Source organism: Lathamus discolor, chromosome 4 (genome assembly GCF_037157495.1).
Source record: "Lathamus discolor isolate bLatDis1 chromosome 4, bLatDis1.hap1, whole genome shotgun sequence".
Lineage (NCBI taxonomy): Eukaryota > Metazoa > Chordata > Aves > Psittaciformes > Psittacidae > Lathamus > Lathamus discolor.
The window spans coordinates 56158503-56181878 of NC_088887.1; the positions used below are offsets into that span (position 1 = coordinate 56158503).

General features: G+C 38.9%; 1 protein-coding gene across 3 annotated transcripts; it reads left to right on the top strand.

Moving 5' to 3' along the window:
• The first annotated feature begins 4165 nt into the window (after positions 1-4165).
• Positions 4166-20033, top strand: LOC136013529 (arylsulfatase D-like). 3 transcript variants are annotated; one of them, XM_065677512.1, is made up of 11 exons: positions 4166-4273; positions 6847-6904; positions 7425-7574; positions 8556-8677; positions 10104-10226; positions 13337-13760; positions 14745-14881; positions 15810-15944; positions 16578-16740; positions 17033-17154; positions 17840-20033. In XM_065677512.1, the coding sequence occupies exons 2-11, from the start codon at positions 6879-6881 to the stop codon at positions 18208-18210; spliced, it is 1773 nt and encodes a 590-aa protein (XP_065533584.1). In that variant the 5' UTR covers positions 4166-4273; positions 6847-6878; the 3' UTR covers positions 18211-20033. The 3 variants fall into 3 exon arrangements, with proteins under 3 accessions (XP_065533584.1, XP_065533583.1, XP_065533585.1); XM_065677511.1 differs by lacking the exon at positions 4166-4273 and adding an exon at positions 4473-4751; XM_065677513.1 differs by lacking the exon at positions 4166-4273 and having other exon boundaries at positions 6826-6904.
• Positions 20034-23376: the final 3343 nt, after the last annotated feature.

Sequence of the window (23376 nt, forward strand, 5' to 3'; positions counted from 1 at the left end):
GTGTCCCCGTACAGGGGCATGGGTAGGAGGAAGGAGCTGGAAAAGGTCAAAACTCTGCTCAGGAAGCACATGAATCTCCAGGCCTTCTGCAGTGAAGTGAGCATTTAGGATTAGTAAAGACTCTGAAACAAGGAGCCTTGCTTCAGGGGGTGCTGTTGGTCTCTGGTGGGGCAGGAGGAGAAAGGGCTTGTAGGGGAAAGAAATCTGGGAATGAGTGAAGAGCATGAAGCGTCTTTGTGTTCTTGATAAACCTGGATGTAGACGTCTTTGGGTTCTTGATAAACCTGTAACCTGTATTGCTGATGATCAAAAGCTCAGAGAGCCCTAGTGACAGGTGCTGACTTTGGCCACATAACAGAAATAAAGTACCTGGTATTGCTGAGCACTTTGGGTTGGAGAGCAGTTAAGTTATAAAACTACAGGGGAAACTCTTGGTTTGTTTAATATTTTGAAACTGGCCAGTGCCTGTAACACAATATGGGAAGGAAGGAAGGAAGTGTGCAGTTTGTGGGAAATATAATCCTCTTCATTGGTAAACCCAAGCTGGTAAATTCGAAGATAAAACTGAAAATAAAGAGACTTTTAAATGAGTGCTATAGTTAGTATATATGTGGCATGTATATTTTTTGTGGAAGTGTTTTGCCAAGTACTAGAGACTTGCTCATTTCAAAATGAAAGAAAAGAGCACTAGTTCTGCTTCTGAAAATTCGCTGAAACCAATGCCAGCTGTAAAGTCACTACTTCTGTAACAAGAAAATGAAAGAGAATTCACAATGTCAAGACATTTCTTATTGACTCAATAGACTTACATACAAGGAGCAAAAGAAACTTTCTAATTGCATTTGTGGGTGTGTTCTGTAGCAGTGACCTTCCTCAAGCTACACTAGCAGTAGAATTTAATCCACTGGCCCTTAAAAAGGAGGGTTTACAGTACTTAATTACAAACCACAGAAAGCCTAGAGGGAAGGAATGGGTAGGAAAACCAGACATACTGACATTAAATGTTCACATGGTGGGAAAGGAATTAAATCTTTAACATCATAAACTGATAGGTAATTGGTATATAGAGATCAAAATGTAGTACTCAGTGTTTTTATAAGGCTACAGATGTTGTAGTATTTGGGTTCCAGATCACAACATGTAAGGTATAAGCTAAAATTCCAAGGGTATTTTAACATGTTTGTCTACTCACTTCCTCCCGAGCCTACAGATGTGGAAAAAAACTATTTCAGGCCGCCTAATCCATTATTTGTTCTATGTAAACCTTCACAGAAAAAACTGTTTCATTGTGGCTTTATTAGGAATGTTCCCACCACTGATTTCTGGAGCAAAGCTGCATTTCATGAGACTGCAAACAATATCCCTGTGATCAACCTGCACATCTCCTTTCTGCAGTGCTGAGGTCATTTGGGTGCTCAACTGCTGTAATTGTGATGAACAATTTATATTACTTGTGATTTTAAACAGGCAAGAGGATCTACTCTGAAGGTGATCCTCAGTTCTGAAAGACAAACGCTCTTCTGCAAGTTTGTAATACAAAAATACTATTCAAAGGAACTTTGATTTATCAAGAACTATTTTTAATCCTTTGTATTTACAGGTTGCTGTTCTCCCTTTTTATCTCCATCGGGTTTTTTTAGGGTGACAATTACAATTAGTAGGCTTGAAATCAAAATGTGTCGTGGCTTTTGAAATGCTAAACTCAAGAACTGCAGCTTATGGCAGTACCAGAAAAATACTGAAGAGAGTTTTAAGCCAACTTGTGAACTGTAGTAACAAGGAGCACATATCTATAGATCTAGAACAGTAACATTACCAAAATGTATTCCAGGGTGTCTTTTTGACTTTGCGTTTGGGTCTGTTTGCAGACAAATATGAGTGTTGTTCTGAACCCTGCAAGGTATATGCAACCTGTACGCAACATTTGGTCTTTGGTACGGCTTCCATTTCCTGTGTCATGGGTTGCAATGATCACTTTCCAGTAGACAGAAAAAATGGCCTGAATATGAAATACTCCAAGTTGTTAGGCTGTTTATTTTACTAGAAATTTATATAATGTCTGATTATTAATAATCATTATTAATTGCTAATTAATAAGCAGTAGAAACTAAAGCCTCCTATACTTCATCCTGAAAAGCTTTGATGAAGTAAAATAGCACAAAGACATTCCTGACTTCATACTACTCACATTTATAAAAACATTGAAAATCTGTGATACCTTGTTGAGTGCCTTATCTAGTTTTTATTTAGTGACACTGGTGGCTTGTGTTTTTCCACTATATTATTTTATAAATTATCATGCTAGAATTCTGCTTAGACAACACAGTAATTTTTTATATATTTTTGGGTTTTTATGGAAATATACACTGATTTTTAGATTTCCTTGAGAGGTTAGGTGGTGTGCAGGTAATCTGTATCATTCTCTAAGACCTGCTAGCAGCAGCCTTCCAAGTTGAGCCTTAGGCAGGAATTGGGGTATCTGAACTATTGCCTTACTCTGGGCCAGGAGTGCACTTTGGAAGTGACTCTCCTACTCAGCCCTACTTACCGCACTTTGGCAAACATTGCAGAGCAGTCCTGGAGTGCACAAGCTAGGTTCCTTCCCAGTGTCATAAACCTCTATTACATGCTCCAAGACAACAGGTAAGGCTCTGCAACTGCTCCTGGGCATTCAGGCCTTGAAGATTTAGTATAAGTCAGAGTTCAAACAAATAAAACCATTTTAGATCAATGTGCAATGACTTTTAGAAAGGTAGAGTGTGAATCAAATAAGATTTCAAAAATAAATTGGTCACTAGAGGGAGCCTTTTAATAATTATATGCTAGTATTAAACTGCTGCTAACTTGGGCCTTCAGTTCTTAGATGTTTAAGTACTTTAATAGGGTCAGTACTACTTCTTCCAGTACTCGGTTCAAAGAAAATGAGGAGAAAGACAAGCACTTCTGCAAAATTCCCCATCCATTCCATATTCAAAACAAATACAAACTTTCTAAAGATTTCCACACAGAAAAACAGGTAGATCCGGTTAGTGGGAAGAGAATTAGCTTCGCCTAGTCCCTTTAATAAATGCCATCTTTAAGTGGCATCAGTGAGAGGCCATTCACCTTTCCTTACTTCAAAGATCAAATGCCAAAATAAGCACAAGTTGTCGTTGTGAGAGGAAAGTCTTTAGACCATGGCACTACCCTCCCTCCTTTACCCTCATTGCACCATAAATGTGCCCATGAGGTAATTCCTAGAAGCCAGATTTCAATGAGTACTATTTACAGTGGTGATCTGCTCTAGCTCGCTCTTTATTGGAAGAAGCCTAATGTACAAAACAACGAAGAAGTGTTCATGCACTGTAACTGTACACATGCATTCCATTTTCTGCTATACTCTGAATTTGGTAAAAAACATAGAAGTTATAGTTTGTGGTTCTCTGGTACAAATACCATAGAATTTGCAAGAAGTCCTAGAAAAACACAAGAATACTAATGCTGTGTCAGAGACCTCATCTGCAAGAGCCTGGCTGGAATTGATTGCAACCTCAGAAAGAAGGTGCTTTCTTTTTAGAAAATACACAGCAGCAGAGGGCACCAGACAACAAGAAATCCCATATACCTTAAAGAAACCTGAAGGGCTAAACGCACAATGAAGGGGAATGGGAACTGGAAAGGTACAGACTGAGATGCTGTAACATGGATGGGGATAATGAAGCAAGCACTGAGAGAAACAAAACCAGACACATGGTTTCTCCTCTGTGTGCTGTCTGTAACCACCCCAGCATGGAAACGTTGGGGTGGGAGACAGCAGAGGAGGGATCACCTATGGTGCTGTAACTTACCTCCACCAGCAAACCAACCTGAGCACTGCAATTCGTGATGAACCACCAACTCACAACATCTCCCTTCTCTTTTAAGATATGAAAACAGGAAATTCTGTCAGTAAAACAAGATTTCTGTTTGATAGTACTTCATGCTGTCCCAAAACACTTGATACAACAGGACTCAAAGAAAAAATCACGAAAGAAATCATTAGCCAGCATATAGCCTTAATTTGTCCCATTGAGTGATGAATAGAAAAAAGGCAGCACTCAGAAGTGAATCCAAATGACTCATTTTCGGGAACAACAAGTTCAGGTCTCTTGCTGGCATTTCCTCCCCACATCCTACAACAGTTTCTCACTGCGTGTGCAGAAATAACCTCGCCATCACTGCAGGCACTCGGGGCTGCCATGAAATGAAGATAATTGCTCAATTTTGATTTCTACAGGCAAAGAATTCTTGCTTTGTAAGTACAATGATTTTCGGTTTCTGTGTTGGAAAACTAGGGAGCTTCAAAGGGAGCTGTTATTTATAGTGCCTTTCATGGGAGTGTCTCAGACTTGAAGGAGGTCCTTGCCTCCCCTTAAGAAAGCAGTGGTTGGACAGAAAGTGTTTTAGCTACATCTGTGGTGCTCCCCAGCCTGGCCCTCACTGGGCGTATGAATGTTGCATTGTGCAAACGGCAGTGGGACGCGCAGCTTTAGGGACTCCAGGATGCATTAGACCACCCAGCCACTTGCAAGCTCTGGTGTAACATGGCTTTCCCGTGCAGACTGCGCATGAGCAGCTAGGGCAGATTTAAGGAATGCCTTCAACAGCCGATGTTAGACACTGTGCTGTAGCAGCAGTTGTTGTGCTGGAGTATTTGGAATAGTTTTAAGTCAACTGAAAATAAATTCACCCTCCAGATTATGAGCTGCCTGCTTTGAGCGTAACTTGACCAGGTACAGTATTCCTCCCTTACTCTGTTGGGAATGCACAGGAAAATTTTAGTGGGCATTTGGAAAATCCTTTTTCTTTTTGGCTCTGTAGATAAAAATATCTTGAGAAGCTTTTTAAAAGGTATTTTCCTTTACAACAATGTTACTTTCATACAAGCCTATGTATAAAGTGAGAGTTGCAGCCATTTGTTATCATGAGTGTGTTTTTTATTTTATCTATATCAAGTCTACAAAATACATTTTTTTAAAAGACATTTTCACAGACTGAGCAGCCAGTACTATTCTTGTGAAAAGTGTATCCCAGTGCATCTATAATAATGAATATTTTCTCTTATGCAAACTGGCTTGAACAGGGATTTCAGTATCTTGTAAGTATTTGATAGAAAAGTAAAGACAGACTAAAACATTTCAGTCAGTAAAGGAAAACATTTAGCTAAATATGAAAGATATGCAAGCTATACCCCCCTGAATCATAAAAATGGATGAAGAAAGGGATAAAATCTAAATTACTATGGAAGAATTAAATAATAGGAGAGGGAGAAAAGAGTTTTGCTTTAAGCTGAAGCTGGATTCAATTCAGATAAGAAAGGGGACTCTGCTTGCAGCATGGCTTAAGTGCCACTTATACAAAAGTGGTCCCAAAGAGGCATCCTCTAAACTGCTTGTGAGTGAATCGGGCAGATGCTTGCTGCTGCCCCAGCTGCCAGGGCCCAAGCAAGGAGCTGTACGGCTGTGTGGGAAGCTGGGTTTCCCCCGACTTCTCAGAAAGGAACAGGGCAAGCTGCTTTCACTGCCCCTCTTGCTCCCACCAGGGTTTCTCTGCTAAAGTTTCTCTGACTGGATTCCCATTACCTTTCACTAAGGAAATGGCTTGACAGGGATAATATCAGTCAGTTGTTTTTTCTATACTACAGGCAGCTTCTAAGAAAGCTCAGCCTTGTACTCCAGGCTGTGCGTTTTATCAGTGTGTCATTACTGTGAAGTACAGTCAGTTAGTGACAACCAGCTACAGAATTGAATTTTAATATTTCCAACTCCTATTTATTTCAGCTGCTTTGGAGACACATAGGATGCAAACAACAGCTGAAGTGTCCTCCAGTGTCTTTCCTATGCCTACTTATGATGCAGCAAAGGCACAAATCTAAATGCAGGACACTGAGTGTCTCTGTAAACAGTGATGCTGCATCAGCATTGGTGTTTGTAAATAAGTGTTTAGAGCTGTTTGGATGCCAATTTTCTAAGCATAGAAATTTAAATTTTTCCATTGAGGCTTGCAGTATTGATGAACAAAATGTAAGAACTATGGATATTAACTAAGCTGCTAAATACTATCATTTCTGAAAAAAAATGTAAACCCAACATAATTTATGAAATTGGGACTCTTGGGGTAGTTTAACCGGATATGGGATAAATTTTAAAGTGGTCAATTTTAAAGCCTTTGAACTAAGGTCATTTGGCCCACTCTTGAGAGCTTTTAAACAGTTGTCTCATCTTGCCAGTAAGAGAGAAAACCCCAGAGGAACCCTTGCAGAAAGCTGTGCAGAGAGGGGGAAAGGAGCATCACACTCGAAAATCTGACACATATGATGAAGGAAAAACATCAGCTCAAACAACAAGAGGTCACAAATACAGTGTGTTCTAAGAAAATGTCATTGTAGGAAGAGGATGACTGGAATTCCTGCAACTAAATATAACTCTTAAAAGCCTGAAAGGAAACTTGGTATGTGAATAAGCAGCAGTCTGCTACTCTCTCTGTGATTACAGAAAAATAAATTATATTGAGGACTGCGTTTATAAAGCTCTTCTCTTCCTTTCTGAACAGTAAGTAATTTTCATACAGCTGAGTCGTGTAAGAAAAGAGAGTTATTTTACTATTTTAAGATAAACTTCTCTAAAAAAAAAAATCCTCTAAGAAGTGAAGAAGTGCCAGCAATAAAAATAACATTACTGCCTTTACCCTGCCTCTTTTAGGGTATGATCTATGCACTGAAATAAATAAAACAGAGAATGTTGATAGGCTTTGATTAAGTTTTTTATCCATTTTTATTACAGCGACTACTAGGCAGATACAAACATGATAAAGCGCTCTCTCTCTTAGCTTTACAGAATCTGAACACTCCAAATGCAGAAATGATTTGGCAACTAACATCTTGCTGGTAAGAAAAGAGTTCATGATTTATTGCTATGTCGTACTTAGATCTAAAGTGAGCAAAGTTTAATAATGACATAATACTGTATCATAAAAATGTAGTGTTATCTATACTCACAATGTTATTTTTGTTAGGGTTTTTTTCTTATTCATAACTTTTTCATAACACAAAGGTTACAGTCTGGGCAAGAAGGATGTCAGAGGAAGTTGATTCCATTCTCAGCTTCTCAGACCAACTCCTAAAACACACCCTAAGCCACTAATGCAACAACATTTATACATCATGTGTCACATGTAAATTCCCAAGCCAGAGTGTGAGAATCAGAAAAGCGGGTTTTTAAAGTTACAGTCCTGACATTTTCGTTTCCATGGAATCTGTTTGGGTCGATGATTAAAACTTAACCCTCCCTCTGCACCTGGGCAGAGAGTGATCTGGTCTGCAGATCATGCAGGAAGGTGTGCTGCCACATGCAACGGTACTGGGGAATGGCCAAGTCATTGGCTTGTTTCTTTCTCCTGTGTTTCAGGACATCCCTGATCAGATCCCTGATATTTGGTCTACTTCTGCAGACTCCAGTTGCACAGCTTTCCATCATCACACAGCCGAATATCGTCCTGCTCATGGCTGATGATCTTGGCATAGGGGATGTAGGTTGCTATGGGAATGATACCATCAGGTAAGGAAACTAAGCATAACAAGGCACAAAGTTGGTGTGTTATTTAACATAGGGCTGCAATTCTCTGCCTCTGGTTGACATCATCAGCTATTCAAGCTGTCTTCAAGTTCATTTCCTGAAGAAATCAGAGGATTTCCCATGGGTGCTACTAATGGTAAATTTAAAACACTACCAGGATTATCTCACAGCCTAGAGAGCATTCCCAGGACCAGCTTTGCTCTCCAGAGCTGCTTTACTGTGGGCATGTGTATGTCAACTGGTTTTGTGTCTTCTTTAATTGCCTGACATTGAGAAACAGCTATGCTCTTGCATGTACCCAAAGATAGAAATGTTATCCCTCCTTCAACATATCAGGCCTCCGTACCTCATTTAACTTTATTCTGCCATTCTTTCCCAGTCTCCAATCAAAATACAGTATAAACCACTTCAACAGCTATGTTACTAGCAAACATCTCTCTTTTCAGACCCAAGGACATAGAGTTTGCCTTGGTTTTGAAAATCATGCCATGGTATTGCCTCCTGGCTTCCTACCAGCTTGTCTCTTCTTTGGTACAATCACTACCCTCATCCAGCAAAGTACTCAGAATCTCACCCTGGTTGGTACTAGCTGGAAAATTCCTGACAGGTAGCTGATAATCACAGGTAGCTGATGGAGCTCTGCACAGCCGGGCCTCCACTTCAGCACAGCAACATGCTCAAAGTGTGAGTTTTCTTTTCAAAAGCAGTGAGGTATATTTCTGCAAGGCCCTTCACAGGGCTCAGGAAACATGAAGGAATGATTGGCTTGAAATGTATCCAGGTAGAAACTGTTAATGAAGAAAGAAAAAAATATTTTCCCATCACTTGAAGAATTTAAAATGAAATAAGAAAAACATTTCCTGGCCATCTAGAAACAGAATAAGCTTCCCGAAATGAAGATAAGTATATTATTCCTCATCCCTATTCCCTCAAGGACTCTGACAGTGTTGGTTGCATTTTTAGGACCCCAAACATTGATCGCCTGGCAAAGGAAGGAGTGAAACTGACCCAGCACATCGCTGCGGCTCCACTTTGCACCCCCAGCAGAGCAGCTTTCCTCACTGGCAGATATCCCCTCCGATCAGGTTTGCCTTGCAAAACCAAGCAGCCTTTAAATATTGCTTTATTACTGAAAGAAACAATGTCGTACATTGAGAACAAAAGAAATGAGGGTGTGCAAATAGAAGGGGTGCCACAGATATGTCATCCCTCACTGAGGCACACAAAAACACGCCAGCTAGGATTAGGACCTTTGAGGTGACCTCTATATTTATGGGGTACAATGAATCAACCTAGGGGGAAGCAGAGCCCAGAATAGCCAGCCCTGCAGAGCAGCTTGGTCCCCTCAGCTCACAACTTCAGTTGCCTGTTGGTGCTCTATTGCACGGACTGCAAGCACAATGGAGTTAACACAAATTGTTACATTCAAAAAAAGTCATGGCACAGAACATGAACAATAATAATACATTTCTAAAGCACTAGTTACATTAATTTGTCATGGATGACTTCTCATCATATATCAGAAATGGCTTGGCCCTTCAGGGGGCAGCTTAGATGTATGTAGATGTGTGTCCATTCCCTCCAGTCAAGGTGCAGAACGAGTAATTTACAAGAAAGCTTTGTTACCTATGTGTCAGAATTCATCTGTCCCATGAAATAACAGTTTGACAGCTATATTATTTTTCCAAGTTCTGTTTCTGAGGAAAAAATACTATCCTGTCAAACCACATCCCTGAGATGAAGAGGTATGAAAAATAAAAAACTCTGCATGTTTCTAACCGCAACTCTCTAACATTTGTTCTATTGCAAATGGTCTTCAATCCATTCATTCACAAAGCATTTTAAAGCTGACATGTCATCCTGCTTTTGTCATGACAGCTCCCACTGAGATAGATAGCTTGAAAATGCACATGAGCTTGTACAGACTCCCTCCCACTATAATGGGGCCAGAGACATTCAACACTTCCATGACAGATTGTACTTCACATAATCTTATACGATGGGGTCATGCCACTATATAATGTTCAATGGCAGGGCGTAAACCTGCAGGTGAGAAGATTGCAGTGCTAGCTAGCTACTCTGTGGGTTTCAGAAGTCACTTACCAGCCATGCCACTGCACAGGGAAAACTTGAATTCCCATGCAGCCTTTGCAGGCTTCTGCAAGCTGGAGTTTGAGGCTGATAGAGGGCTGAAGTCTCCCTACCCTCCTCCCTGCGCTCACATTTATGATAAGTAAGTGAAGTTCACACAGCCTGAATGCCACTGGGCCATTCTAAATATGATGAAATAAAAGGTCTCAGTATGAGATACAAAGAAGAACAGGTGTTACATAATGGGGAGTCTTAAGTCCTTAATCTTGACCAGAGTCCTGGATTCATTTCTCCAAACAAACAGCATTAGGATAAATATTTAACACCGTAATATCAGTAAAACCAGGAAACAAGAAATTGTATTTCATAAAAATACTCTACCAGCTACTCTTACTAAGATTTTTATTGCTGTATTTTTAGGGATGGATGCTGTAAACAATTATCGTGTTATCTTTTGGAATGGCGGCTCAGGAGGGCTTCCTCCAAATGAAACCACTTTTGCCAGAATACTGCAGCAGCAAGGCTACAGCACAGGACTGATAGGTATGGGAACACTCCTGAAGACAGCCTAGACTGTCCTGCACATCTCACACAAACTATTTGTTATAGTATGCAACTGCTCATACTTCAGTTGTAATATTATTATTTCCTGATTTAAGAATATCCTGTAAGAAGAAACCCTAACAAAAAACAATTTCTCTTGAAAGAACAGGCATCTGATAAAGAGAACAATTTTTACTGCTGACCTGCCTTCAGGTTGTTAAAATGTATAATGGAAAATAAGTTAATATTTCTTCAGTATTTTTCTATCAGCAATATGGTAACTATTCCAATACAATGTGATAAAAAAGAAAACCATGAATGCATTTTAAAAATGCATGGTGATGCTTTACACAGCTCAGAGCAGATTCATGACAAAACAGAACAGCTGCTACTTAAACCAATAGAGCCAGTTCATAATGTCACAGCATTTGTCCTTTCAAACACAGAAACAATAATATTTTTTACTTATAGCATGCCACTATAGTTCACCAAGATCTCAGCACAGCCCATAAAACACTGCCTCCTTCAGCATTATTACAAACACCATTTTACTTTATATTTTATATATAAATTTTATATATATTTTATATATTTTTATATATTTTTTTCTTATACAGTTGTAACTTTTGGTCATGTTCCAGTTTTAAATAATTGTTCATCTTACACATGTCACATAGTTCCACAAATTGATAAAACACAAACATTCCTGAGATGAATTTTCAGCTATTTCCCCTACCTCTCTGAGCATCTAAATGTCAATATCCAAAATCTATGTCTGACACATAAAAATATTGGCTGCACAAATAAACTGAATTTGCTAATAAAAGTGTCTGCAGAAATGGATTTATATTCATTCAGCAGAGTAAATCAAAACCATAAGGACAACACTACATGAAGACCTTCTCGTTTTTGGTTCTATATTACTGAATCTTCCCCTGTTAGTTTTGTACCTATACAATTTTAGTTGCTTTAATCAGCTCATAAAAAATTCCATGTCTATTAGCCGCGTGCTTCAGCTTGGTTTCAGATGTTATCACTAGCAAAACAATCAGATTTGTCTCCACTTTGTCAAAGGAATTGTGCTGCAGGGAGGTTGTGCTGCATACCTCCTAGAAGCTAGCTAGCAAAATGGGCTAGCGTTTTCCCTGTAGGCATCTCAGCTAAAATCACGCTATAAACACGACTAATATAATATAAGCATCACTTAGTTTAACACAATTGACGGATTTTGATTAATTGCACTCTAAGGGATGACAGAAAGCACTGGTGATAAGTGGCAAAAATCCCCAACAAACCCAAGCATAAGAACTTTACATTCAATTCATGAAGCAAGAAATCTTACGCAACATCTACCTACATCACTGCAGTTGAATGAGTACTAAATAGTCTCACCTGAACAGTTTGTGATTGTTTTGCTCTGAGCACAGACAGTTTAAAAGTTCAAGCCTATTAATAACCTGCAGCTTGATGTGATACTAAGATTTTTTTGTAGGGAAACTCTTTGCAGTTTTTGTAGTCAGAAAGCCAATGTTGTGTAGCCTTCAGAGATTAATTTATATTAATTATACATTTAGTTCATCTTCTGGAGAGTTCAACTTTTGTAGCATGTCCGAAGCCTCTATCAACCTCAGTTGGAGATTTAGGTGTTGGAGTACATCTGAAGTCCAACGACACTTTAGCTGCACCTGTATTTATGACCAATGCATCTGTGTATTGATTATAAACCTGTTTCATTCTAAAGCTGGCTTTAAATGTTTGAAGAGGTAATCTGAGCAGAAATTTTAGCTGAAAGAAATTCATTTACCTAGAATGGAATTTTCATTCTTTCTTTTTATTTATATCAAAAAAGCAGCATTTTTTTTTTTCTCTGAAGCAGCTTTTTCTGGTCCTACTGTAATGCACGGAGATTCTGTTGAAACTTACTCAGGGTTGGCTGCTAGTATATGTATTGGTAACATCGTCAATGGCTTGTTTAGGTTAATATCCTTCTGTAAGTGCACAGTTCCTTAGTCCACAATATTAATTAGTTGCAAATCAGCTTTCAGGTAAAATTCCAAATGCTCATTTTTGTCTGTAGATCTGGTATTCAAGGCCTACTTTACATCAGAGATCATAAAATGCAGTTAATCTCTCTTATAAGAGGTAGGTTTGGTCACCCGATTCAGATATTCACAAGCCTCAGTGTTTAAGTAAGTCAGATGAGCCTAGTTGTTATGTCTCTGTATAAGTGCATAACCAGTGTATTAGAATGGACAGGAGGGGAAACAAAAGCATGGTTTTTATATGGCATTAATCATAATAACAGACATATGTTAATAATAAAAAACAAACTGTGTCTCAAAAGGTCAGGAGATGCTCCTTTTGATATATAAAGACTTCAGGATTTAAAAGAAGGTGGCTTTAACTTTTAAAAATGTGATGAAATACAAGTAAATGGCAAAAAAATTCACAAAACAAAATCTTTTATTCTTACCTAATATATGGAGATACTATTATAAGCAAAGTTTATGTACATATGTACAGTTTCATAAGAAATCCTTATCTCCTGAGCTCATGGTCTTCTGAAACTGGTGATTTGCCTGGCAATCCCACTGCTGACCTGCCAGTTACTTGACTATATTATCCCTAGCTTCCCTTATCAGTCTGCCACCAACACATTGCTGATTGTTGCCGTAGTCCTGACATCAAGTTATTCAAAACTTTCCAGAAACAAGTCTACATAGCACATTAATAACAGAACAATGTTATTTCATGCTGTGCTTACCAAAGGACTTCTTCCTCCTATTTCATAAAAACAGATTTCCAGGAAGGCCGTACATTTTTGCTTGGTTCCGAATATCTGAATTTTCCCCAGTTTATGGTTCCCTCTATAGTCCAGGTTTTTATGCTAGCTAGAGGGCATGAATATGTATATGGAACACCAATTTGTAGGAATTTACTTTCATCAGTCATAACATGTATCCCACTATATTACTACACAGTATATATGTGTAGGATGAAGAAGTTATCACAGGTAGGGAATTTTTTTTTTTTTTTCAGAAATGTAGTGTATGAGGAAAAGCACATTTTCTAATATTATCTCTTTACATTTTAATAACCTATATTTTCAGGGAAGTGGCATCAAGGCGTTAACTGTGAATCCCGCAATGACCATTGTCATCACCCTTTAAAACACGGGTTTGACTACTTTTATGGGATGCCTTTTACGTTAGTAAGTGACTGCCAACCAACTGAAACACCAGAGATGGACAGAGTTTTTAGAAGGAAGCTCTGGTTTTCCACTCAGATGATTGGCCTAGCTATACTCACTGCTGCTCTGGGAAGACTGACGGGCTTGATTTCAGTCAGCTGGAAAACACTGGCCTGCCTTGCTGGGTTTAGTCTCCTGTTCTTCATATGCTGGTTCTCCAGTTATGGATTTATACGATACTGGAACTGCATTATGATGAGAAACCATGAAGTTACTGAGCAGCCAATGGTGACAGACAGGACAACATCCTATATCTTGAAAGAGTCCATTTCGTTTATTGAAAGGTAAAGTGTGTTTCTGCTGATCACAACTTTTCTGGTTCTTACATGTCAGCTTTTAAATGGCACTTTCCCATGTGAAGTCTTTTAGAATTTTGTAATATTATATAGTATTATAAATACTATTGTGCCTATTAATTATTAGTAATGTTGATAATGATACAATACCATTAAACAAAAAAAAAAAAAAATTAGCTATGCTTTAAGGATGTCTGTTATTCACAGCTTCACTAAAGCTGATAACATTTCCAAATTTCCAGGGGTTGGATTGGATATTTCTAGGCTATATTGAGTAAATATATATTTCCGTCAACGAGACCAACATTGTAGTTTTAAGTGATAACAGCTGATGGTAGAAATATATGTGTGGGCTGGGGAAGGAGAATTAGAGCTGTGATGTAGCCTTATCTTATGGACTGCTTTCTCCGTATGGACCAGCTTGCAGGAGATGAACTTACTGCCTTTGTTTCAGTAGCACAGTTGAGGTTTGCAATGGCAGAAAGTGAAGCTCCAATCTGGAATTTTTTAGCTATGACTCAGGGAAAAAAGGTGGTCATTTTATATCAGACAAACATTATTTTAACAGGCAGATCCTAATCATTGTGGTTTAATTTCTTACAAAGTAAGATGTTTCTGAAGTGATTTTTGAAATGTGTATATATGCAAATCGTAATACCATTTTCCATTATGACTGACCTCTGTATGTATTGGGAACTTTCCTCACTAATAACAAAGGGCTTTAACTTTTAAAAATTTGATTAAATACAAGTAAATATCAAAATTATTTATAAAACAAAAATCTTTTATTCTCACCCAGTATATGGAGATACTACTATCAGCAAAGTTATGTACATATGTACAGTTTCATGAGAAATCCTGATATCCTTAGCTCATGTTCTGCAACTGGTGCTTTGCTTGGCAAACCCACTGCTGAGCTGCGAGTTATTTGTTTACACAAATAACAAAATGAATTGATTTCTGTTTTTTTAGAAATAAGCACAAGCCATTCCTCCTTTTTCTTTCCTTTTTACATTCCCACACCCCACTCATCACCACAGAGAAGTTTCTTGGGAGGAGCAGCCATGGTTTATATGGAGACAATGTAGAGGAGATGGACTGGATGGTGGGTAAGTGACCATAGCAAATAATGATGTCTTCAACTACCTAATACCTTGGTCTGAATATGTAATAAAAATGTTGTTATTAAAAGAATGAGGAAGAGAATTAAAAACAAGTAGGAAAAAAGGCCTAAAGTTTTCATTAACATCCTTCAATCATGTATGAGCACTGTTGGCTTACAGAGTTGGCTTTGTATTTTCTCCAGTTTTGGACCAAATGAGTCTTTCTGTTCACTCAGTTTTTTTAGTCTAGTGTTTACCAGTTTTAACCATATCCCCATATTTGCAACCATGTCCCCTTGGCTCCTGCCAGAGAACATTCTTGCTTTTCTTACTAGATAAATAAGAATTACGTAGTTTTCTGCGATTATTAAAGATCAGGGAATTTTGGCCTCTTATGTCTTACCTAGTTCTAAGTAGGATACATCAGAAGGTGATGAAACTGGCAAGCAAATTAAATCTATGTGCAAACCAGCAGGCTGTTTCTCTGTGACTGCTGCATTCAGCAGTATAGTGAATATTTTTAGCCCCATTCATAAATCCAGAAATGTTCATAAATGGTAATTGGTATGCCCCCAGAAATTAGACTAATGTTATTTTTCAGCCTGGTTTATGGAGGGGAAGGAGAATTATTTATCACCCAGTCATGGCAGAGGAAAAGTAGCTACATTTGCAAAAGGTAGAAGAATCAGGTATACATACCGAAAGAACTGGATTACATCCATCCAGTAATTTCATACAAATACTGACTGTGGCCTAGACATCATAATGTACATGACATTTTTTCCTCATTTCTCATTACTCTTCTTTTAAACAGTGACCATCCCTACATAGATAAAAAATTACTTTGATGAATGTTTACAATTCAGAGGCTAAAATTTATTCAGTGTAAGTGATATTTTTGGTTTTTAATACTTACATATTCCTGTGTTTACAGGCCAGGTTCTAGATGTTATTGACAAGGAAGGCTTGAAAAATACTACACTAGTTTACTTTGCCTCTGATCATGGTGGATGGCTGGAAAGACAAGAAGGCCAAAGACAGCTGGGTGGCTGGAATGGAATATACAGAGGTAAGAGCTGTCAGGTTCGGTGACAACCCAACAACAACTAGTAAAGTACTCAGGACACCCCTAAAGCTTAGGTAAGACTGTACGCTCAAGGAGTAATAGTGTTTTATCATTGAGAAGAAAATCTGTCTCATTCTAATTAGGCATTTAAAAATGTAGACAATTCTAGCCTCTGCAGGTATCCTTTATAAGCATGAATTCTCAAACTGTCATTTCCTCCTGAGGTAACTGATCACAAGTTAATTTTTATTAAGGTTGTATAACTTCTCACTAAGTATTGGTTGTATCTTACCTGAACCTTTGCTTTAGCTACAACAAGTGTGTTATAGGATTGTAAAAGAAAGAGGACAACTGGGCTTGGAAATGACCTTGTGCCTGAAAATTTTGTTCACAATGAGTTCTGAAGGGGCACAGTGTAAAACAATAAAAGGGAGTGTGTAAGGTCACTGAAGGGGTCTCATATAGTGAACACACTTCCACTGATGCTGAAGAGAAGGAGCTTAGTGGTAAGAACAAAAGGAAAGCTCATAAAAGTAACATTAACTTATGATAACACAGTAACATTCGTCTGCAATTTCTCCTTATTTTAAAACAAATGTTTTTAATTATTTTTATTTTTATTTTTTTTAATGAAAGGTGGAAAAGCTATGGGAGGCTGGGAAGGAGGAATCCGTGTCCCAGGGATATTTAGATGGCCAGGAGTTTTACCTGCAGGCAAAGTTATCAATGAACCTACAAGCCTTATGGATATTTATCCTACAGCAGTTAATCTGGCTGGAGGGGTACTACCACAGGACAGGTATAAACCCATGGCTTTATTCTTCCTTCACTCCATAAAAATGGAAAATCAAGTTTGGAAACACATTCTAAGAGTCTGACATTTTTGTTTTCTACTGCTGCTCCTCTTCTAGACTCATAAATGTCACCACAGCCCAGTCACCTCTTCTCTACATTTGAGATTCACCATCTACCTGAAATCTTCTATGAACATCTTCCTCATTCAGAGTTCCCAGTTTCAGCATGAGATATGCTGAAGGAACACAGTCCTGTACAGCTTACATCAGTCTAATGGTCTCCATTTTTTCTGTTAGGGTAATTGATGGCCGGGATCTGATGCCTTTACTGCGAGGAATGGTTGAGCACTCTGAGCATGAGTTCCTGTTTCATTACTGTGGCATTCACTTACATGCTGCAAGGTGGCACCAGAAGGACAGTGAGTACAGAACTTCTTTCCCAAGAATTAGGTTCTGTTTATGGGAAGGCACATTTGTCCAACACATTTTTTCTGGGATCACAGCTTTCTGAGTAGTTCCAGGTGTAAAGTGGTAAGGAACTTACTAGCATTGCCTGCATTGTATGGCACAAAGAGTTTGATCATGGCTTCAAAGCACGGGACATGCCAAGCAGGCTGTTGGAGCTCAGGTGGGTCTCACTCACTTCCCCATATGAATGCAAGGCCTGGGGAGCCCATGCCCTATTTGTCTCATGGAGAAATCCTTGCCTCAGCCCTTTGTCCTGCTCACTTAACAAGGAAGCAAGCCATGAAAACTCCAAACATTTTTTACCTGTCTTCATAAAAAAACAAAGTTTTTTAACTGAAAATTTTTTTAACTGAAAATTTTTTTGCTGAAAATTTTGGAGAAATTTCAAAATGTTAAAAATCATTTTACATTATTGGTTTATTTCTGCTGCACTTAATTGTAAATGAAATTGCAATATTATAACAACTAATAAGCGTAGAGCTGAAGTGCAACCAGAAATGAGCATTATTGCAATATTATATCAATTAATAAGTATAGAGCTGAAATACAACCAGAAATGATCTCTAGAAAAACATTCACTCTTCTAATACCTTGTGATAACCACCAGTATCATTGCAAGTCTTTTTTTCTTGCCAGGTGGAGCCATCTGGAAGGCTCACTATGTGACTCCTATCTTTCGTCCTCTCGGAGCTGGGGCTTGTTATGATAGGGGATTTTGTCCATGTTTTGGGGAAGGTGTGACCCATCATGACCCTCCACTGCTGTTTGATCTCTCACAAGACCCTTCTGAAGCCAAACCTCTGTCAGCTGACACTGAGCCCCTCTTTGACACTGTGATAAAGAAGATTGGAAGAGCCATAGAAGAGCATCGCAGGACGCTGACTCCTGTCCCAGAGCAGCTCTCCATGTACAATGTGGTATGGAAGCCGTGGCTGCAGCCATGCTGTGGGACATTCCCATTCTGCTGGTGTGATAAGGAAGGTGACAATAAACCCGCCAGCCTATAAAAGAAAGAACAGTTACTTCCTCAAAAGTGTTTTTAGATCCAAAATATTTTCTTTAGGGGTGTTGATTGGTGGGTTGGTTGTTTGTTTTAACAGAGCCTTTTTATGAGAATTGTTCCATTGAATGGCACAGTATTTGTCAAAGGTGGTTTTAGGCTGAATACTCTCAGGGCGGGATAAAGAAAGAATGATCTGAAGAGCATGTTTTAACTTGCATCTGCTGACAACTAACTGAATAGTTCAAACGCACTGAAGCAGACCAAGTTTAGAGCTGTACAAGTATTGATATAACTTTGGTTTTATTATTCCTGAATATATACTTAGAAGCTTTGCTTTGTTTTATTGTTCTGAGTTTCTAACTAATTCCCGGACTAAGGTCTCCCTTAATTTTCTTACTGCCATGCACAAGATGCCCCTATAATAAATATTTGCAGACTAGTGCTTCCAAAATAATTAAAAAATAATTTTGCCCACAGTTCCTCACAGAATCTGCTTAAAAAGTAGCTTTCTTCTTTCCTTGTATCTAGTCCCTCCAGCAGCAGGGATGATGGCAGCTGCTTAGCATGAGGCTTCTGAGTCAGAAGAAATTACCTGGGTGAGGCATAAAACCTGGAAACATGACAAGCTGGGTAATGGCTGTCTGCACTTTCTGGGAAGGATGGGACTCCTCTGATTGGAGTCAGACTCTTTTGATGGACAACACAAAAGGGAAAGGATTTCCCCTTTCCAAAGGTCCCATTTCACTCAGCTTTCTCAGCAGCAGTGGCAAGGGCATAGCGCAATTGATGGCCGCAGAATTGCCACGCTGACAAGTTGAGCCATTTGAGCACAAGACTGCACAAGTTACCTCGCTGCCAGTATCTGTTATAACTGATTCCTGATAATAAGTAGCAGATTCAGAAAAAGACTCTTAAAAAAAATGCCCAATACTATTATGAAAACAAACTCTAATTTATTATGAAAAAGGCATCTGGCAACATAATTTGCCTATTCACTTCATTTCACATTTTTCACTATTTTTCTGTTCTGCTAGTACCCATTTCTCTTGTTAATATCCTTTGATATATATTTGTTTTATCTTGGTTTTCTTACCTCCCATTTCCCACAATTCAGCCACCAGGAAATCTTCAGGAAAACAAAGCCCTACAGCTTAAAAGCAAGGTTTTATTTTATGCTGTGACTTCATGCATTTCACAGACTAATTCACCAAAATGCTCCGTCAGTGCTATTGGTGAGAAAAGGACTGAGTCTTACTGTGGAAACTTCAAGAGATTAACTGAATCCATCAATTCACATGTACTAGATTGCTGTTTTATTTCCTCCATTGTTAGCAGTGTGTGCTTTATTTCTCATTTGAATGTATTCTATTTCACTGATCCTTTCTTTGGCTAGATTTAAAGGTTTTTCATATTCAATGTGCAGTGTTTTCTTTACCTGAAATTACTGTAATCAGACTGGCATTTTCCAATTTTCTCAGTCACTTTCCAAAATCTCACTGCCATTCTCAAGCCAGTTTAGTATCTGGGATTTTACATCCCATCAATTTTTTAACACCTTTAAAAATATGTGGAAATACCTGTTCATATGATTGAGCCAGTTTTCTTGCACTGAAATACTCATAGCACTGGATATGCGTTTGGAGCTTGAGAATAGAGGAAGACATCTGAGCCAGAATTTGTCATGGGCAGAGGTGTTTGCCCATGAAAGCCCAGCCATCGGGCCCTGCTGACATGCAAAGTGCCATGGGACCAACAAACAATCAGGACTTTGTAATACAGACATTATGTGTGGAACCATCACGGACAATAAAGGTTGCCTTGACAAAACCATACTGTCTTTCTTTTGGGTAGTCAGCAGATGATGGTATCCTGCTTTCCTGTGCAGTTGCAGCAGAAAATCAACCTTTTTAAATTTGTTTAATTTCCTTTTCCTTTGGGAAATATTGGGAAATATAACCTTACATTTGTTTATATTAAATGATGTTAGGAGCATAGCCACCTCCTCCAGTCACCCCAGTGCAGCACCCTCCTGCCTGGCTGCTGGAGACCAGCTGGGTGTGTGGGGACCTGGGGTCTCCGTCCAGGCTGGGGCACAGCTGCTGCTTTTCCCTTTGCTGGTTCAACCAGTGGTGAAGCTGAACATGTATCCCAAGGACACAGACACACACACAGAGTACACTGGCCCAGCTAATCACTGTCTCCATGTATCATGTATCAGCATTCACGTGTATTGTGTAGTCTGAGGAACGTGGTGTAAGCATGCAAGCAGTTTTAATAGACTCAAAACGACATTTTTTAGGTAAAAAACAAGTAGTCCATCAGAACAGTCTGCTTGACAGTAAGTATAATTACCATCTATAACATTTGCCACTGTTAGGAGTCCATTAGACTGTTTCCAGTTGAACAGGAAATGTATGATTAAGTCAGGTATTTCTTTAGGGTAGTCATATTCACTTACAAAGAATGTACAATTTCCTGTACATTCTATTAATACCACGGGACTGGTTTCTCTTTTTGCAGTTTTTAACCTCTTCTTGCCATCAATTTATTTGAAAGCTTTTTTTTTTCAGAGTAATTGTTCACCTTCAGGCTGTCCCCCTTTCCATTTATTGCAGTGTTGTTATAGCACTGAGAGTTGCGGCTTCCCACTGCTGCTCTACCAGCTTTTTCCCATGTCAAGAGAGCATCCAGATTTATTTTGCAAATGGAAAGATCTATCAGTTAATATTTACGATGCTTAATCTCAGGTGGAATGTTTGAACTCTTGACTGTGAGCTAACCAGGTAGTAGAAAGTAATCCAGGTCATAAATAAGTAATACAGTTAGTATTAAAAATAAAAAAGGGAGATAACAACTGCTCTGTTCACTCCACAGTAAATTAAGCTTAACACTCTTCATATACGTGAAATAGGGCATATGATTTCCGCTAGCCTCAGGAATTTACAAGTTGGGTCATAACATACGCAACACTTAGTTTCGTTGAGTCAAACCATCCATCATGACACAATTGGAATCTTGCATCTTATATAAACTAACACATTTTCATTAGATAGAAATGTTATCAGTGAATACTACTGCTCAGTAAATACCTGTCAGACAACTTAGTCTCCAGGACTGATAAGAACCTTCAGTGTGAAGCACTGGCTTTATAATCAGATGAGTAGCCTAATTACACTCACTTTTGTCTTCAAATGTCTTTTCTGGCTTGATTTCAGTCAGCTGGAAAACTGCCATCTGCCTTGCTAGGTCTGCTTGTTCTTTGCCACCACTTCATTATCCATTTGTAAGGCACAGGAACAACACTAGGACGAGAGTCCATGGAATTACAGTAGAACCAGTGGTGATGGAAAGGACTTCGTTTCTCATTCTGAGGAAGGTAACATCACCTACTGAAAGTTAAAAGTATATTAAAAGTATATTTCCCTGGAAATATACTTTTGTTTCTGGGGCATTTCCCCCAGATGTTTGCATGTCTGAGAAGTAAACGCTATGTTTTAAGTCAAGATTTCAAAAGAAAGACTGACTCTATATTAGTGATATTATGCCTTCATTCCGAAAGTTAAGGTAGGCTTGAATTTTCCATGTTCATTAGCTCTTTTCAAGCACTGAAATTTTTTTAAAGCTGTCACATCTTGTAAAAAAAATTGTCCAGACTATTCTTAAATAATTATTTATTTTTGCTCAGGAGACCTAAACTTTTTAGACGATTGCAGCCAAAGACAGGAGCAGACTGGCCTTCCAGAACAGCACAACCTATGGCAAGTATTTCATATTCACTTCAGTCATGGGCCTAACAAATTAGTCACGTCTGATTGTACTTTACATGAGCTATTGACCCATGTATGAACTACGGAAAGGCTTTTTCTACTCTCTACCCTGCACTACCCAGCAGGAAGCACTCATCATAACTTCCAGTCTTCCCTCTTCTGGCAGTACTGCTTAGGGCAGGTTCCACAATGACAAATGTCACTAACAACTTCACTGAGACATCAGAAGCCAGAGGATCTTACCTGCTGTCCAGCTCACACTTGGCTGTGAAGTTTTAAGCTTTTCCCATTTGTTTCCCAGTCACATATCAAGAAATGCTATCACAGCATCTGTAATAATAGCTGATCCAACACAGATCTGCGGAAGAGCAGAGACTGATTTGTTAGTCTAATGTCTGTATGATTAATAACTCTCTCCATGAAAAAGTCAAATGATATAATAGGTATGTAAACAAAGTTATTGTTTAATCTGATACTATTTTTTTTTTAATTTGGAAACCAGTGCAGGCATTCTTTCCCTTTTAACTCTGCTTATATGTCCACAAACCTCTCTTTATCACTGAGAAATTTCTTGAGAGGAAAAGCAGTGAGATAGTGCAGACTACATGGACTGGATGATGATTAAACTGTCAAATAAGCGTATCTTCAACTAACTACTACATTGATCAAAATACATAGCGAAAATGCAATTGCTTATAAAGAAACAACAAACAGAAAAAGCAGATTTTTAAAAGAGAATGACACCTGCCAATTACTCTGATACAAATGTACGAGCCGGGGTTTTGAACACCCCTCTTTATGAGCAAATATCAGGAAGCCTGGGATGAGGAGGAAAGTGAGAACAAAGCTGCTGCAGTGAGTGAGCATGGACTAAGTAAAAGATTGGGTTGGTTTGGGGTTTTATCTGTAAAGGTGGCCTCTGTTTTTCCTTCAGAGAGGACTTTTTCTTTCTTCCTGTAGACAAAGCTGACGCATCTCTGGAGCAAGAGGTGAATGCCCCATTCCTTGCCACTAAACACCAGTACCCAGGGCTGCACTGCTGGTGGGGCCGGGGCCTATCCCAGCAGCATCCAGCATCCTTCCCAGGAAGCTGGGCAGAAACAGTGAACTTTGTCCCATGGGAGCTGTGCTTTCCTTGGGAAGCCTCTGCCTCTGCTCTGACTGGCACCTGCCTTTGCTCACCCGTGGCTGAGAGGCACCCAGCCTTTGCCTTCCAGTGAGTGGATCCACCAGATCATAAATAGCAAAACAATGTGTGAGCAGGGTTACAGGGTGTGTATGGGGGAAGGGGTGGGTGAAGTAATCATCAATCTGTGTATTCCTTCCCTCTTTAGTATTTCAAATAAAACTCCAGGTTTTTGAGTGTAGGTAGTGAATGGCAGGTGTTCCACTTTCATCATTAT